This window comes from Ptiloglossa arizonensis, chromosome 8 (assembly GCF_051014685.1).
Source record: "Ptiloglossa arizonensis isolate GNS036 chromosome 8, iyPtiAriz1_principal, whole genome shotgun sequence".
In the NCBI taxonomy this organism is placed as follows: domain Eukaryota; kingdom Metazoa; phylum Arthropoda; class Insecta; order Hymenoptera; family Colletidae; genus Ptiloglossa; species Ptiloglossa arizonensis.
In genome coordinates this window covers 10251642-10267822 of record NC_135055.1, presented here as the reverse complement: position 1 = coordinate 10267822, position 16181 = coordinate 10251642, and the positions used below count along the sequence as shown (strand labels likewise).

General features: G+C 29.7%; 3 protein-coding genes and 1 long non-coding RNA gene across 10 annotated transcripts; 2 read left to right on the top strand and 2 right to left on the bottom strand.

Moving 5' to 3' along the window:
• Positions 1–468: 468 nt before the first annotated feature.
• On the bottom strand, positions 469–5038 carry Smid (nuclear valosin-containing protein-like smid). The gene is made up of 11 exons (XM_076317854.1): positions 4720–5038; positions 4038–4259; positions 3708–3965; positions 3231–3545; positions 2942–3161; positions 2572–2854; positions 2028–2484; positions 1740–1907; positions 1304–1630; positions 1001–1225; positions 469–914 (listed from the first exon to the last, which is right to left on the bottom strand). The coding sequence occupies exons 1-11, from the start codon at positions 4894–4896 to the stop codon at positions 789–791; spliced, it is 2778 nt and encodes a 925-aa protein (XP_076173969.1). The 5' UTR covers positions 4897–5038; the 3' UTR covers positions 469–788.
• LOC143149954 (uncharacterized) lies at positions 4952–7054 on the bottom strand. The gene is made up of 2 exons (XM_076317863.1): positions 6687–7054; positions 4952–5087 (listed from the first exon to the last, which is right to left on the bottom strand). The coding sequence occupies exons 1-2, from the start codon at positions 7027–7029 to the stop codon at positions 5044–5046; spliced, it is 387 nt and encodes a 128-aa protein (XP_076173978.1). The 5' UTR covers positions 7030–7054; the 3' UTR covers positions 4952–5043.
• On the top strand, positions 5688–7215 carry LOC143149955 (uncharacterized). Its single transcript, XR_012992909.1, has 3 exons — positions 5688–6249; positions 6532–6674; positions 6755–7215. It is a non-coding gene; the product is annotated as an uncharacterized LOC143149955 (long non-coding RNA).
• A 361-nt stretch (positions 7216–7576) lies between these two features.
• Positions 7577–14217, top strand: LOC143149953 (uncharacterized). Of its 7 annotated transcripts, XM_076317861.1 has the most exons (13): positions 7579–7781; positions 7903–8131; positions 9699–10065; positions 10546–10569; positions 10626–10691; positions 11557–11724; positions 12033–12195; positions 12460–12531; positions 12709–12828; positions 13104–13208; positions 13513–13815; positions 13910–14002; positions 14078–14217. In XM_076317861.1, the coding sequence occupies exons 5-13, from the start codon at positions 10663–10665 to the stop codon at positions 14186–14188; spliced, it is 1164 nt and encodes a 387-aa protein (XP_076173976.1). In that variant the 5' UTR covers positions 7579–7781; positions 7903–8131; positions 9699–10065; positions 10546–10569; positions 10626–10662; the 3' UTR covers positions 14189–14217. The 7 variants fall into 7 exon arrangements, with proteins under 7 accessions (XP_076173974.1, XP_076173972.1, XP_076173970.1 ...); XM_076317857.1 differs by lacking the exon at positions 10546–10569 and having other exon boundaries at positions 7578–7775; XM_076317855.1 differs by lacking the exon at positions 10546–10569 and having other exon boundaries at positions 7578–7781.
• The last annotated feature ends 1964 nt before the right edge of the window (positions 14218–16181 follow it).

The window sequence follows — 16181 nt, the reverse complement described above, 5'->3', positions numbered from 1 at the left end:
CTTGTTCGCTGTTGCTCTAATCCATATACTTTTCTCGTCGGATGATACATTCGAAGCTGGGCCTCAACTCAAAATGAAAATAACTACTTTCACTGATTCCAATTGAATTGCTGTTTTGATTTAAACACTTGAATGAAAAAATTACTGTATTTTGTTATTTAGTCTTTTCATTAAGATGTCGAGGTTAACTTCAATTTTTTTTAATGGAATTAGAAAGAATATTTGCTTGGATTATTTAAAGAAATAAGCTTGTAATTAGTACTTCTTTTTAGGTAGACAATTAAAATATGCAATAGTAATAAAAAATTATATATTTAATAAAAAATGTTCGTAGTAATTTATAGGACTTTGCTTTAAGTACGATTTCTGTTATGTGCATAGTAATAATTTGAACCCATTTACTTAATATTTTTTAAATATTCTAATAGTGGAAACGATTATTTAAATTACTCGAGTATATATATTGAACATAAATTTTATTTAACTTTATAAAAGTTTCATAGATACATATATATTTATGAAAAATTACTAAGACAACTTTTGTAGCGCAATGTCCGGTGTTTAAAAAATAAAGAAGTATATAGATTTTAGCTTTTACTTTCAAACAGTAAACCAAAGTCTAATATTATAACTACTTTTGTTGCTCATCAGAGATGAACACTAAGATGCCTTAACTACAAAAATAAAGTCAAGGCAAATAGTGTATACTTATTTTAGATTCATCGTTATCGGTTTTGAAGAGTATTTTGTAATGGAAGATTTTTACGTAGATACTTCTTATTTTTATTTCACGTTTCCATAGGTTCCATAACTACATCTACTATAACTGCATCTGTTGGAGTTTCCATGAGAGTATCATCAGATTTTTTTTTAATCGAATATAATTTTTTCAATTTTTCATAATGTTTGATATCCTGTAAGTTGGTAATGTGTTGTTAATTACCTCCATTTGCAAACAAAAATGCATTTAATTTTATTAACAATAACTGATAATATTTACTTTCTCTTGTACGGACGGCCTTATTTTATCAAACGCAGATACGATATGTCGCATAGAGATTTCTGGTCGACCCGTGTAATGTATATCCAATAGTTCTCTTAATGCTTCTACTCCGGCTTCTCTGATCAAAGCTGCTAAATCTGCCCCAGTGTAACCATCGCACTTACTGTTATATCCTATTTGTTCAAGGTTTACATCTGCAGCTAATTTTGGTTTAGTTGCATTCTATGAATACAAATTTCTTTGTGAAAGCAACAAACTCCTTAAAAACATTTTATGATTAATAAATGATGCACAGAATACCTTTGTTAGTGCTCTTAAAATATCAACACGATCTGTTGCAGTAGGCAAGTCAACGTACAAAATTTTATCCAATCTTCCTGGTCTCAACACTGCTGGGTCAATAATATCAGGTCTATTACTTGCAGCCATTAAAAATACTCCTTGACGTCCTTCTATTCCATCCATTTCCGTAAGCATTTGATTAACAACACGCGAAGTAGCAGAAATATCACCCTCTGATCGCCTTGGGCACAAAGCATCCAACTCGTCAAAAAATATAACACAAGGTGCGGAATTCCGTGCTCGGAGAAAACATTGTCGAACTGCTTTTTCACTTTCACCAACGTACTAAAATAAAAAGAAAAACAAATTATCTAATAGCTATATTTTAGTTACTTTAAACCAACAATACGTTGCAATGTGCGCACACATCCATTTTAATAACTGGAATTATTACCATATTTAAAAGTTCTGGCCCTTTAACAGAAATAAAATTGATACCAGCTTCATTTGCAATAGCTTTAGCTAACAATGTTTTACCACATCCAGGTGGACCACATAATAGTACTCCAGTGGGTGTTGTTAATCCTAAGGCTGTAAAATGTTCGGAATGTCGAACAGGGGCCTAGAATATTAAATAAAAAGAAAAGTTACGAGAACATTAATAAAAAATATTCTTTTCATTATTATGTTTAAACGTATATAAAATGATTCAAATTCTTCTAACACATATAAATGTACTTACTAATATAGCCATTTGTAATTCTTCTCTAATATCTCGTAAAGAACCGACATCATCCCATGTAACATCAGGTACAGTTGCAAAACCTTCTCTTTTGGCTGATGGCTGAGTAATGCGAAGAGCAGTTTCAAAATCACTGTGTTCGATACATAAATTTGCTAGTCGTTCTGAAGGAACTGGTGGATCATTACGTAACCAAGTAAGTAATCCTGCTAAATCTGGAGACTTTGAATTTTCTTGTACATCCATCTCTACTGTCGCTTGTGGACTTTCGGGATTGTTCGTCTTATTTAATTTAGAAACATTATTCTGATCCGAGGTAGGTGATTCAACAGTTATTTCTTCGTCTAAATTGCCAGAGTTTTGAAAGTTCTGTGATTCTTTTTCAGTGTCACTATTAACTTCTCTCGATTCTGCTGATTTAGTGTCTGGTTCTGATCTATTTATGTCTTCAAGTATCCTAATAACAACAAATCAATAAAGGTATAATCATAGTGAATGAAATATTGTTTAAATATCCAGTAAATATTAAAACAGTAGGTTTTACCTATCCACAGCTGCCATAGCTGCTTCTCTAATTAATGCAACTAAATCGGCACCAACAAAACCTGGTGTAAGTGAAGCTATTGTAGATAAACTAACGTTAGGAGCAAGTGCTACTTTTTCTGTGTGCACAGTTAGAATTTTTGTTCTTGCATCTCTATTTGGTATTCCAAGACACACTTCATGATCAAAACGACCAGCTCTTCTCAATGCTGGATCTAATGAATCAGGTCGATTTGTTGCTCCAAGTACTAATACTCCAATACCGTTTTCCTTTAAACTCAATTCTATTAAATAAAATGTTTTTCTTTTAATTAAATTGAAAATTAAATACCTATTATTATTTAATAATAATAATATTAATAATAATCTACCATCTAAACATGACAATAATTGTGCAACGATTCGTCTCTCCATTTCTCTTTGAGCAGTAGCTCTATGTGGTGCTACAGCATCGATTTCATCCAAAAAGATGACACAAGGTGACAGGGCAAGTGCCTGTTCAAATAATTCTCTAATTCGTGCTTCACTTTCACCTGATACTCCAGCCACCAATTCAGGTGCTGCTACTTTTAGCAAAGGTATTCCTAATTCCTAATTTTAAAATAAAGAATTAATAATTATATAGAGAGTAGAACATATTTATTTACAATAATATATTACTCCTGCAATAGCATGCCCTAGTAACGTCTTTCCACAACCAGGTGGACCATGAAGTAAAAATCCTCTTGGTGGTGATATTCCAAGCTGTTTAAAGATTTCTGGATGCTTCATATGTGCAAGTAATTTACATACAGTTTTTAACACTTTATCGCATCCTCCCATGTCTGAAAATGTGACTTTTGGTTCAGAGACAGGTACTCCTTTGACTTTTTTCATGAATATAAATTGACTATTATCAGTATCTTTATCACGTTGTCGTTTTCTGGTAAACTGTTCTGCTGTGGTTGTTGTAATCTGTCGTGTGTCTTTCACAGACTATAATCAAAAATATAAGTTACTGTATTGTACATTTATATATTGTAAATTGTACCACTAATATTTTAACATAACTTTCATTTCATAATGCTATTAAGCTAGATAGTATCAAATGATAAAATTCAAAAACTTAATAAGAATAAAAAAAAGATTAAGAATTACTATTCTTGGTTGTTCAATTTCTTTAGCAGGTTCAGGCTTATCTACGTGCGAAGATGGACCTGGTTTTTCTTGTAGACTCTTTTCTACAATTTCAGGTTTGTTCATCTTATTACAAGAATTTGATTCCACTTTGCTTACATCATCATCACTACTAATGTCTATCAATTCTTTATCACTAGAATTTCCATTTTGTTTGTTTCGTGATTTTTTATACATTTTTAACAACATACCACTCAACATGGTCCTTCTAGGGTCTGACTAAAACCAATAAATTTTTTTTAAGGATTGGTGTTGTATATCAAAATATTCAAATAACATATATGTAAATACTTCAACATCAACTTCTTCTTCATCATCCTCATCGTCACAAGCAGACCACTCTCGAGAACCATATTTGTTTGCAAACATCTCTGTAAGTTCATCATACGCTGTGCGCACTAAAGTCCTAAAGGGACCTCGCTTCTTAATTCGATAATCTCGATATTTTTTTTGCAAAGCATCTGCCATTTCATTAACATCGATATAGACTTTACTTTCATTTTCATGCATGTACTACAAGACACAAAAAACTAATTATCCATAAGTTCACAAAATCATAAGTACTAAACGATGTAAACCTACTTAAAATTCAAAATATTGAACATAAAACATAGTCAGGTTTCATCAGAAAAATAAATCCAAATAAACTTTGTATTAAAACTAGAAAAAATATTTCTTTTAAATAGTAAATATTAATGGATTACTTTATTTACATCTATTTTGATATCCACTGTTTAAAATTTTTAATAATTCTATCAAGTTTTATTTAAAATTTTATTTTTATAAATATTCATGCGTATGTTACGCATATTACAACACAAACGTTTAATGAACATTTTAAATTGCTTTTAAGATTGCTTCGATGCTCATATGTCAAACATAACTTTACCGCGCAAAGTGCGCATCACAGATGTGTCGGTTTTACATGTATAGTTAAGTAAAAGAACTAAATGCTACAAAATTAACGAATTACCGTTTGCACACGCGACATTAATAATTGATCTCGAAGGAATTTATGAGATGTATCAACTTTATGTTTATTATTCATAGCCTTCGATCTATAATCTCCACTAGATCCTTGTAATGGAATAATATCAATCGATGAATTCAATTTTCCAACCTTCTGCATTTTTCTCATATCAGAAGTCATAAACACCAGTTTTATAAAAATCAAATGATCATTAGATTTTTATTCTTGTCTTCTTATAGCTTCCAACACGTGGTATCATATAAGTATTATTAACATTTATTCACTATTTCGTTTCTCGAACTATGATACGAGGAAGAGTGTAGCACATCATACAAACAGCAATAATTTCCTCGAAAAGTAATGTTGAAAGGCTAGGAGTAAAGAAAATGTAGAGTGGAACGTACATGCAACTCGATTTCTATGAATTCGTTGCATATCATAAAAAAACTGTAAAATTACTTAGATATTATATTTTATGATATACGACACAAATTATAACAAAAATTTGTATATAACATATAATTACTTATATTGTTTTATATAAAATATTACTATATTATACAAGATGTCTCATATTAAGTGTTTAATCTGTTTTCTGGACAATTATTAAGGAAAGTGAACAAATTCTTTTTTTTTTTTTTTATTTTAATACTCATTGAAATTCTTTAAATAAGTGATATTTATTTAAAACCTATTTTGTAGATACCAATAGTACATCAATATAGTTCACCACATGAAATAGTAAGTAGATATAAATGTGCGCATATTCATGCGATTGTGACAGGGCTTATAGACAGAAATTATTCTCTGAATTCATAATAACAGTATTACACAAATTACTATTTATGTCATATTGTTAATTCTTTTTAAAAGTTTTAACTTTTGAAACAATTTTTAAATGGAAATTTTACCATTGTAAAATTTGGTTTCTCAATCGTTTACCGCATCTTTATATGTTTGATTCAGTGTACATTGGATCTGCAACAAATCCTGCCAAGTGCCGTGTTAAATAGCGGACCAATGAAATTTTGGTTATGTAACAAATTCTGCTTAGATCAAACTTCATTGTTTCATTGAAGAAATTATGAGTGTGCATGCACATCAGTGTTGCAGTAAGTTTAAGTCTGCAATAGGCATCGCTTTAATTTAATCGTTTCTAATCAATCTAGGATGAAATACAACTTCCTTATACCATTAATAGAGGGCAGACGTTGACAATATTAGATTTGTAAGGTCATTGAACTCATGTAACAAGAAATTCGCGCTCCTCTGGCTTGACGCCAACTATTCTTAATACACCAATGTTCTATCGGTGAAATAGTGAAGTTGGGTCTACGTTCCTGTATTCCGGAAGATAGAGAGCTTGTTTATCTATATTTACATAGGGGAAAAGTGTGTGAAACTGTAAGAGCAAGCGAAGAACGGCCAGACGAGTAAGGAAGACAACTAATAAGGGAAAGCTATGAAATATATTTCACTATTAATAGAGGGCAGACGTTGACGGCGCTAGATTTGTAAAGTCAATCCTTAAAGGTGGTAATGCGCTCGTTATGTTCTAAATCGTTTATAATTTTTCTTTAATTTTTTTATTGTATTGCCCCATCTGCCTCTTTTTCTAACAAAACAAAACAACATAAAAAATATATCATTTCAGAATTTCCTAGTTATTCCTTGTCATCTCATTTTGAAAATATTTATATTAACGATCACATTAATTTTTCATACACATATGTACCACTTTAAATGCAATATTTTATAAAAAAAAAAAAAAAAAAAAAAAAAACTATATCTTACGTTGTGTCATTTACACAATAGGGTCTATAAGTATTAGATGGTTGTGGTCTTCTATGACATTGCATGTCGTAGAAAGAGAAGAAAGAGATTGCAGGGCGCGAGTGTGAGATCACGCACGTAGTTTATTTCGGGGAGAAGGCTAGTCCTTCCCCTAAGAATATAAGGTAAGACCGTACCGGTAACGGGCTGTAAATAAGCCACCCTCCTGTTCCGATCTCGTGAAATTGGTCTTATTTTTGTGCAGTCCCTCGGAAAAAAGGTTGGTAGTGCAGTGTGGCCCAACTGGTCACTAAGTATAGGGAGGAGGATGATAAACGCTCCCCTCCTGACAAAGACACTAGCAAGCACGGACACCGTGTTGCACGTGGGGCCGGGGGAATTAGATTCTATGTTGTTAAGTTCCCGGTGTTCCCCTAAAACCATTCGAGTATGGTCCCTGTAATAAGTTAGTTTATACTGCCTATTTTGAAGAAAATAAATCAGGGAAGATATGGAAGTGGTTTCGAGAATTTTTGTCATATAAAAAAAATTGAATTTCTGAAATAAAAAAATCTTTTGAATTGTGTACAATCACTCTTTGATTTACCTATTGAACAATGTAAATATGATTAGAAATGAAGGAGTATGACATATTTATATAACAAATTTTTAATTTTTATAGATTCGTAGTAATAATAAACATATATTGAAAATACTCAATTTTATACTATTTTCATTGTTCCTGCTGCTTTGAAAATCTATGGAATCTGAAAAATATTAAAACTATTTATAGTAAAGTAGCCAACGTTCAGCCGCATTGGTATTTAAATTGACGTTTATCTTTTTAATACAATAATGAAAAAATCCTAAAATAGATACAAATAAAAACTCAAATCATAACAAATAAATACTTGTTCAACTCTTTAAATAATAATTAAATCAACAAGTATTTTTGAATTTACTTTCATCGGAAATGAAGTTAACATTTATTATAAAGAAACTAGCAGTGCTGCAAATGTAATGTAGTAACTGATACGACACGCAATTCTCGAAGCGTTATCAAGCTGTTACGCGTTCTCATACGCTTCATTAAATTCGACGAGCGAAGATTGAAAGGACTGATACGTACTTGCACTAGAATTGTATCTTTAACCACTTGCGCTGGCAAAAAATTCACCGACGCGGTGAATTCATTGACTGATTATAAAATTATACAAATATAAATAGTAAATTTATTTATTAATAATCATGCAACGTGTGGTATCTCTCGAAACAGTCTGGAACATGTAATGGTACAAGGCATTTCTTACATTCCCATTTGATCGAAGTCACTATCACTATCACTACCATCAGGTTTTCTTTTTCTATTTGTCGAAATAATATCGTTAACTTCACTTTTGCTTTCCATTTTAGAATATGGGTTAAATATTGATAATTGTACACTATACAATACAATGATGATCTATGCTCTGGCAACAATCCCACCAGACGTGCCAAGCACGTCGTTTTTGTTTTTGTAACAATCGCATGCCGACGTATATACCACGTCGTTAGCAATTCTGTGACAACTGCACTACGACGTGCGTGGCACTTCTTTCCAGCGCAAGTGGTTAAGGAAGAGATGTCTAACGCCTCTTGTAAGGTGACTAAACTGTATATAAATAGATGTGTTACGCTCAAATATTAAATGAATTCTATCTACATATCAAGTCTACGCTGCGTAGAAATGTTGACTTTCCAAGTTTTTGATCGTTAGTTATGGAGTATGCAAAGATAGCTAGACTAAGGGAGCAATACAGGAAAGATTCCTAACTTTTTTCGCGTGCGCGCGACGGTCCTGAAGGTTAAGAATACCCAACGGTTTATTTATACAATGCTTCTACTTCAACATTTTGATATATTATAACTTTATATGATATAGAAAAATATTTGAAAGATCAAGTAAAAATGTTAGTGCAAAGTTATAAGTACTGTTCACCACTAGTAAGTTGACAATCAGGGTGGCACAGAGACCACAGGAGTAAGCTGCTCATTTTACTTATTTGTACAATGCTACGAACTTAAATTAGTAGATATGATCAATATGGCCAAAACAGTCAATGTGTGTTACTTAGCAAAAATACGTGTGATTTGATTCTATCTTGGTGTACAAAAAAACTGACTTATTTTATTACAACCAATCAAACTTGCATTCCTTCCGACTACCAATTTAATGTCCAACTATGAGAAGGAGGTTAATGAGTGTTTACATTTCCACTCTAGTTTATGATATACTAGTTCTCCTACCATTACATGTATCACTGCTATTGATTGAGATCAGTGATAAAAATCAATAGCAGCCAATGACAGCAATGTGCATGATATTAAAGGAGCTAAAAGACGGCATTATTAGAATAAGGGTATAAAAACTCATTAGTATTCTTCTCAAGAATGGACAATATTAGCAGTGAACTATATTTAATGTGATTGTATGAATATAACATGTGATAAAATTAATATATGTTTCTTATTAACATATACATACCTAATACATAAATAATATTACTTCTTATTTGATAGAATGTATATGTCCAGATTCACAAAATATTGAATTTTTCATAATAAAGCAAACTATGAATGTAGTTAAGCTTTTTATTAATATATAAATGGCTCATTAATTTAAAGTAGTCTTTCAATTTCTATTTATTAATTCTGAATTGCTACATGTCACAATTTGATTTGGGTAGTGTTCTTTGTCTGTTGAAATATTCTTAAAATCTTTCGATTCCCAATCTATGTATATTCTGTAACATGACAATATTATGCTTCATATTTTCTGCAAAAAAAGTTAATGTATAAATTATATTAATAATTCATAACCTTAATTTCATACAAATAATTAGACTGATATTATAAATATATTATATTTACAAATTATGTCACAGACAAAACTGTGACGTTAGACTACATTACAATGCCACTTTCAGAACGTAATTAAAATTGCTAAATGATAACGCCATAAAACTGATTCACCTTTAACAATTCATTGGAGTTTTTAAATTTCACTTACTTATTCAATTATAATAATTAACAATATACGCTCTCACTATTTATTTTATTGAGTAGTTAATTGTGAATTTTTGTGCCAATGCAAACCATTGTTCACATAATTTAAAATAGCGATGATTTCAAAGTGCTAATTACTGATTACTACGCTTAAAAATTTGTAGGTGCTCACTGGTACGTTTTAAATATGGTGTGATGCCTACTGGCGCTACCTACAGTTGTCAGGTAAAATAAACGTAGATCAACGCAATGCGTCTGCGCTTGGACCCCCTGCCCTCTGGTCGACGACGAACTATCATGGCGGTGGCATTTGTTTGCGTCTTTGATTTACAGTTGAAAAAATTTATCGTGATGGTCTGAACTACGTTTTTGTGTAATAATTTCTCACATCTATAGAGCCTCTTTTTGTTAATTTGTTTTGGTTATTTTTGCATAAAATATAAATTTCATTATGGTGAAATTGACGGAAGAGATGGTCGTGGCTCGGACACGCGTGTCCGATTTCTCTGCTGTAAAGAAACTTAATTGTTGGTAAGTATTTAAATAAATATTTCATTTCTCGAACGACTTGTTATTTGTCCTATAGTAATTAGTTGGTTTTTACGCGTTAAAATATTAAAATGACAAGTTCAATGATTTCAAATATTTCTTGCAGTAGATGCAACTATACGATTTACAGTTCATTACAATATTCTTATTGAAAAAGCAGTTGTCACAATAATTGAAGTATTATTATACTTTTTAAACTCTGCTTTGTAGGGAAATTACTAAGTGTTTTTGTTTATATTAGAATCATTAATCAAACAGTAAAGAATTTACACATTTAAGTGGTGAGAAGTTAGTGTTCAACTTTATTTAAGATTGTATAATTCTACATTGGATTATACTAAAGTTAACTATTTAAGATAAATTTTTAATTTTGAGAAAATAAAATTATTCTATTTAGTTTACATAAAATAATTATATAATTGTCAAACAAACTAATGAATTATTATGTATTTATTGTTTTAGAATTCATTGTGAAAATTCTTTAAGGTATATGTAATTTCATAATATGTATATGATTTTATATTAACATATTGTTACTGTAGGGGTAATGAACTAACCGATGTAACCATTTTACGGAAAATGAAAAATGTGGAAGTATTATCATTAAGGTAAGTGATTAAAGTAAACATTTAATTTTTATTTTACAAAAATTGTCTTTTTATGGTCTTCAATAGTTTCATGTTTATAAATGTTTATATATTGCTACAAGTTATATGCTAAAATAAGAATTATATTACTCATACTAATGATCCAAATCATTTGGATCTGTTAATATCATAGAAATTCTAATGCACTCCTACTATGGATAGATTTACATAAAACTCAAGATCATAAGCCACAACTTGTTCTACCTACACATTTTGAATTCATTATGAAATGTTTCACTATCATGAAAGAAAAAAGAAACTAATCTTATGCAAATAAATACAAATAAAATTCTATTATAAAATGATAAGATATTTTATACTTTTATTTGTAATCTAAGTACTTAAAAAATGACAGTAAATCAAAATTGTCCTTAAAATTTAATTGTATTAATAGTTTTTATTTAAGTTGATCAAAATAAAATATGATTATAGTAAAATAATATTAATATGTAATATTTTTCCTTTATACATCTAATATGAAAATGTATTTTCTTTTAATTTTAACATAAACCTTTCCTTAGAAGATAATTACATATAATGAAGAATATAATTTTTTTATTTGTAAAAGTATACACTGCATAGCTTATATAAAGCGTATAAATAGTACATATATAATTTATATTCAGAATATCTAGTTTAATACTTAAAATGATATTTAGTTTAATTTGTAAATCTGTTGATCATTTATTATTGATCAAACATAATGTTTGGCTATATAAAATTGTAATATAATTTACAAAATATTATTAAATTTTGTTATGGCATTATTTATATTGCAAATGTAGACTTTAGTACATGTCTTTTAATTATTTACATTTATTTTCAGTGTTAACAATATTAATACTCTTGCTGATTTCCAATATTGTCTAAATCTTCAAGATTTATTTGTAAGGAAGAATGATATTAAAGATTTGAATGAAGTTTGTTACCTTCAAAGCTTACCTAATCTACGAAATTTATGGCTTGGTGAAAATCCTTGTGCTGAGAAAGATGGGTAATATACATTATATCAATAAGTAAACCCTTCAAACCAGATGCCTACACTGACCCACAAACCTTTGTTAGTGATCAATAGTTTGCAGTATACTTTTGTCTTTATGAATTAAATTGTATTACCTAAAGATTATGGAGTAGATGTCATATGTACCTATTTTTTCAATATCTTTTCTATGACACAACTTCTTTAAAAGTTAAAGAATTTAAATAACAAGTTATGTCATTTGAGATTCAAAGTTGCATTCTGCTGAAAGGGTTAATAGTTTATTATTAAAAAAACATATTTAATAATTAGTTTTTTTGCAGCTATCGGTTAGCAGTTCTAAGGGCTTTACCAAATCTACAAAAACTTGATGATAAAGTAGTATCATCTGAAGAGGTACAAACTGCATTAACAAGGGGTCATATTTTGGTTCATCCTCTTGATATGGATGCATCCCCACCACAATCGGATACAGTCAGTCCAGAAGTAAGGTTACGAGCAGAATAATATTTTACAATATACATATTCATGTAATAAATTTCCCATTATTTTATTATGCAGTAGTTTAATTAGAATTTTTTCACAGTTTTGTTGACATGTGCCACGTATTTGTTAATAACTGACCCTGAAACTAAATTTGAATCCTAATTTTATTTAATGCTACTAAAATAAATTGATTCAAAAATACTTTATTATACCAAGTTGTCTTTAACAAACATCTTAACATTTTAATAACATTTACACAATTAGGATATTGTCACTGAATATATTGAAGAAACTGAAGTGATACAACATCGAAGATATAGTTCTTCGAGTGATCAGGTAATATAAAGTTCAAGTTATCTTTAGTTGCTTCTATACAAACTTCATAATTTTGTTACAATAATTTCATTATCGAAATTGTGTTTTTAGACAGCATTATCATACACATATTTATAATAGAATATATTTTTTGATTATAAAAGAACCTTTGTGTTTTATCTTCATATTTACTTACAGAGAAGTTTTGAGGACACACAGCATACTCAGGAAGAGTATCATGACCCAGATCATAGGAATGCAAACTATAATGCAGCACCATCTCATTGTTATTCACAAAATAATCAGTATACATATGAAGTAAGTGAAATATATATTTATATATATGTGTGTGTGTATATATGAGAATATATCTGTATTAATATATGTACATGTGTCATGAAAATGTAAGAAATCAGATTATTCTCTGTGTATCTAAGTTTTTAAAGAATTGCTTTCCTTTTTTTACTTAAACTTAGTAATGTATTAACTTTTTCACTTAGTATTCGCTGAGCAGAATAAGTAACTAAATTAATACTTTATAAATAAGCTTGATTATATTGTTGCTCCCTTTATCTGCAATCATACACTAACAGCTACAGAATGGACAGTCAAAGAATCACAGCAAAGATGACACTGTACATACAGAGTCGCGCAGCATCAGTGAAAATGTGACCACTAACAGTGTTGAAATGATCAAGGTACATTTTATAGTATCGCACAATGTTTGTGCAGCATAATAATTTGTTTTTAGCGATACCTTGATAGTCATGTTCATCAGTTACATCTATATTAGTATAATTAGTCAATTAGTGATATTACTATAATTTAATGTAGTGCTCTTTAGCAAGTAGAGAATAAATAAATCAAAATTAGTAAAATACTGAGAATATACGCGTGCGCGCACACACACATGATAGTTCAAGGATAATTAATTACACATAAATATAAATATTGTTGTCTAATTAAAATTAGAAATTCTCATTGTATTAATATAACTTTTAGGAGTACGATGACCGGCCGGCAGTGTCAAGACATAATGGAGAATATGATGAAAGACGAACTTATTCAGATTATAGTAATAATGAAACAGCTCAACGTACATATACAGCAACTTCACCACGTACGCAGTACTGTTTAAGTGAAACTATAGATGACAGACGTTCAGATAGAAGCAATTACGAATATGATAATAGATTAAAATCAGACTATGAAGAACAACATGAGCAGAGGATAAAATCGGATTATGAAGAACACCAACCACCACCTCAATCTAGACGAATGACAGTCCATCATAATGTTGAGAGGGTCAGAATCAAAACTGTTATTAATGTTAATCTAAAATTTTTTTAGATTAAAAACAAAAATTAAATGGTGTGTACAAAATTTGCCAATATTATAGGAAGATTCGAATCAAGTGCCTGGGTGGGTGAGACATTCTGACAAGGAAAAATGTAGATCACAGTTTCACTATCACAGAAGACCTGTTACAAGGGTATGTATTTCAACCATTATATAAACCTGTCAAAGAAAATGAAAAATAGTATGTTAATTATCCTTTTGACTTCAGAATTCGAATATATTATCAGCTGTGTTATGCTTAGTTAAAGAGCTTGATTATCCAAGCTTAGAAGTGGTAGAAATGGCTGTTAGAAATCGAATGGACGAATTAGAGGAATGATGTTTCTGACACCGTCCCCACAATTCTCAGGGGACGGTTGCCTTCTCTCACATGGGCAGTCTTTCTTCAATTCCAAGTCCAGAATTTTCGGATTCTCTCGATACTACAATAATACCTTGTCAATGTGTTGACAATGAAACAAATTGTAATCTTGAACATCATCAAGATCATCATACATATGATCGTCATTTGATCGATGATCAAACTGAAAAACGTCAAATTCGTCGCAATGGATGCATGGAAACCTGTCCTAAAAATGTATCAATTGATCCAAGTCCAAAGTATTTTGGAAATAATCAATCCACATATAAACTTAGAGACTCTGTACCGGATAACTTAATGTCAGTAGTCGGTAACTGTGAAGAAAGAAAAGCCAATGATGTCAGAAGAGTAGCAAGTAGTGATAGTATCCCTCGAGGTGGTTATAGTGGTTTAACTTTGAGTCCAGGGTGCAGAGTTTTAAGTCAAGATTGTGTGAGGAGGTCAAAAAGTCCTGATGTTAGAAACACATCTGTTTCTCTTCGCTACATTCAATCGGCGAAAAGTACTTGGACATATAATTTATAAATTAAAATGTATATTACATTAATACTCTCAGAATGAAAAGATTTTTTTAGACATATGTTTTGAAGAATTCCTAAACAGAAAACTAATCATTGCATAACTTAAAAGAAGCGATGTAGCTTCGCTGAGTTTCTTTAAGAAGAAAGATATAAAAATATATATAAAATTATAAACGATTGTGATATCTCTGCAAGAAGTGAAGAAATGAATTATCTTTATGTATATGTATATCATATAATTAGTGATGGGATCTGGGACATTTCAAATCACTTCGAATGAGTATCATGTATCGAGCAATAAATTACTATTCTATACTGTATTATATACAGTATTATAATAACTTTGAATATGATTTTAGTATTGAATAAGTAATACATATAAATAATAAACTTATTTTTTTTCCAAATTTTCTTCAAATATCCAAATCACTCTTTTTTATATTATTTAATTTGATGTATTACAATATACAAACACAAATAACGTGAAAACATGTTTTTATAATAACTACAATTTTTTAGATTTTCTTTCATATTGTATGTCAACGAAATAGCTGAACTCTCGTTAAACTTTCAAAATTGATCGAAATTTTTAAGATAATTAATACTTTCGAGATGGTCAAGGCTTTTAAGACGATTAAAAGTTTTAAGAGTTTTAAGCTTTCGAACAGGCTTGAAGTGATTCAAAAAATGGCCACCATTTTACAAATTCGAAGTGATTCTAAGCGTTTCAAATACCATCACTACATACAATACAAGATACCCTTAAAACGTCAGCATCTTTACCCAGTTTAAGTAAATAATGTAAAAATCAAAAGTATTGAATTTTGCATTCTTTAAAATAAGTTAATATTTATTGCATTGATAATTTAATATGTTGAAAAAACAATTCTTAAGTAACTTGCATGAAAAGTATCGCATACAACAGTTTTCTGCTGATTAGTAGATGAGAATATATCTGAATCAGATTCTGTATATACGACATAAAATGAAAAATGAATTTCCTAACGAATTCATTCTTTTTTAAAACCGTTAAATAATGTTTAATTAAGTAAAATATTTCACTTAAGTTTGATATTTGTAAATATCAGATCTTTGCAATGTGCAATAATTCATGAACATAGTTGCATGTACAGGGTACTTGCAGATTTTTAAACAATATGTTTAAGAATTTTTAGGCGAGTTATTAAATATTATTAAATACTATACGTGATTTTTAACAAATGCTTTTTACACATTTACATTTACTTAAAAAGTATTCAGGTTTTTGTAAAAACTTCTCATGTACTGGATTTTTTTTTTGATTTTTCTTATTATTATAACTTCTTTTACTGAATTTATGTACTCATTAGCAAACTATAATTATAATGATTTAATTAACATTTATTGAATCATATAGTAAAATTGTACTTAAAAGAATATGAAAAACAGTA

Excerpts from the sequence above, each read along its gene's own strand:
- Smid (XM_076317854.1), bottom strand. The coding sequence starts at position 4,896 with ATGACTTCTGATATGAGAAAAATGCAGAAGGTTGGAAAATTGAATTCA. Across the intron at positions 3,546-3,707 it reads AAATTGAACAACCAAGAATA|TCTGTGAAAGACACACGACA; the intron begins GTAATTCTTAAT and ends TTTTGATTATAG. Across the intron at positions 1,908-2,027 it reads AATTACAAATGGCTATATTA|GCCCCTGTTCGACATTCCGA; the intron begins GTAAGTACATTT and ends TTAATATTCTAG.
- LOC143149954 (XM_076317863.1), bottom strand. The coding sequence starts at position 7,029 with ATGACAAAAATTCTCGAAACCACTTCCATATCTTCCCTGATTTATTTT. Across the intron at positions 5,088-6,686 it reads TTATTTACAGCCCGTTACCG|CCTTTCAACATTACTTTTCG; the intron begins GTACGGTCTTAC and ends CTTTACTCCTAG.
- LOC143149953 (XM_076317857.1), top strand. The coding sequence starts at position 9,986 with ATGGTGAAATTGACGGAAGAGATGGTCGTGGCTCGGACACGCGTGTCC. Across the intron at positions 10,066-10,625 it reads GTAAAGAAACTTAATTGTTG|GGGTAATGAACTAACCGATG; the intron begins GTAAGTATTTAA and ends TTGTTACTGTAG. Across the intron at positions 14,003-14,077 it reads ACAGAAGACCTGTTACAAGG|AATTCGAATATATTATCAGC; the intron begins GTATGTATTTCA and ends TTTTGACTTCAG.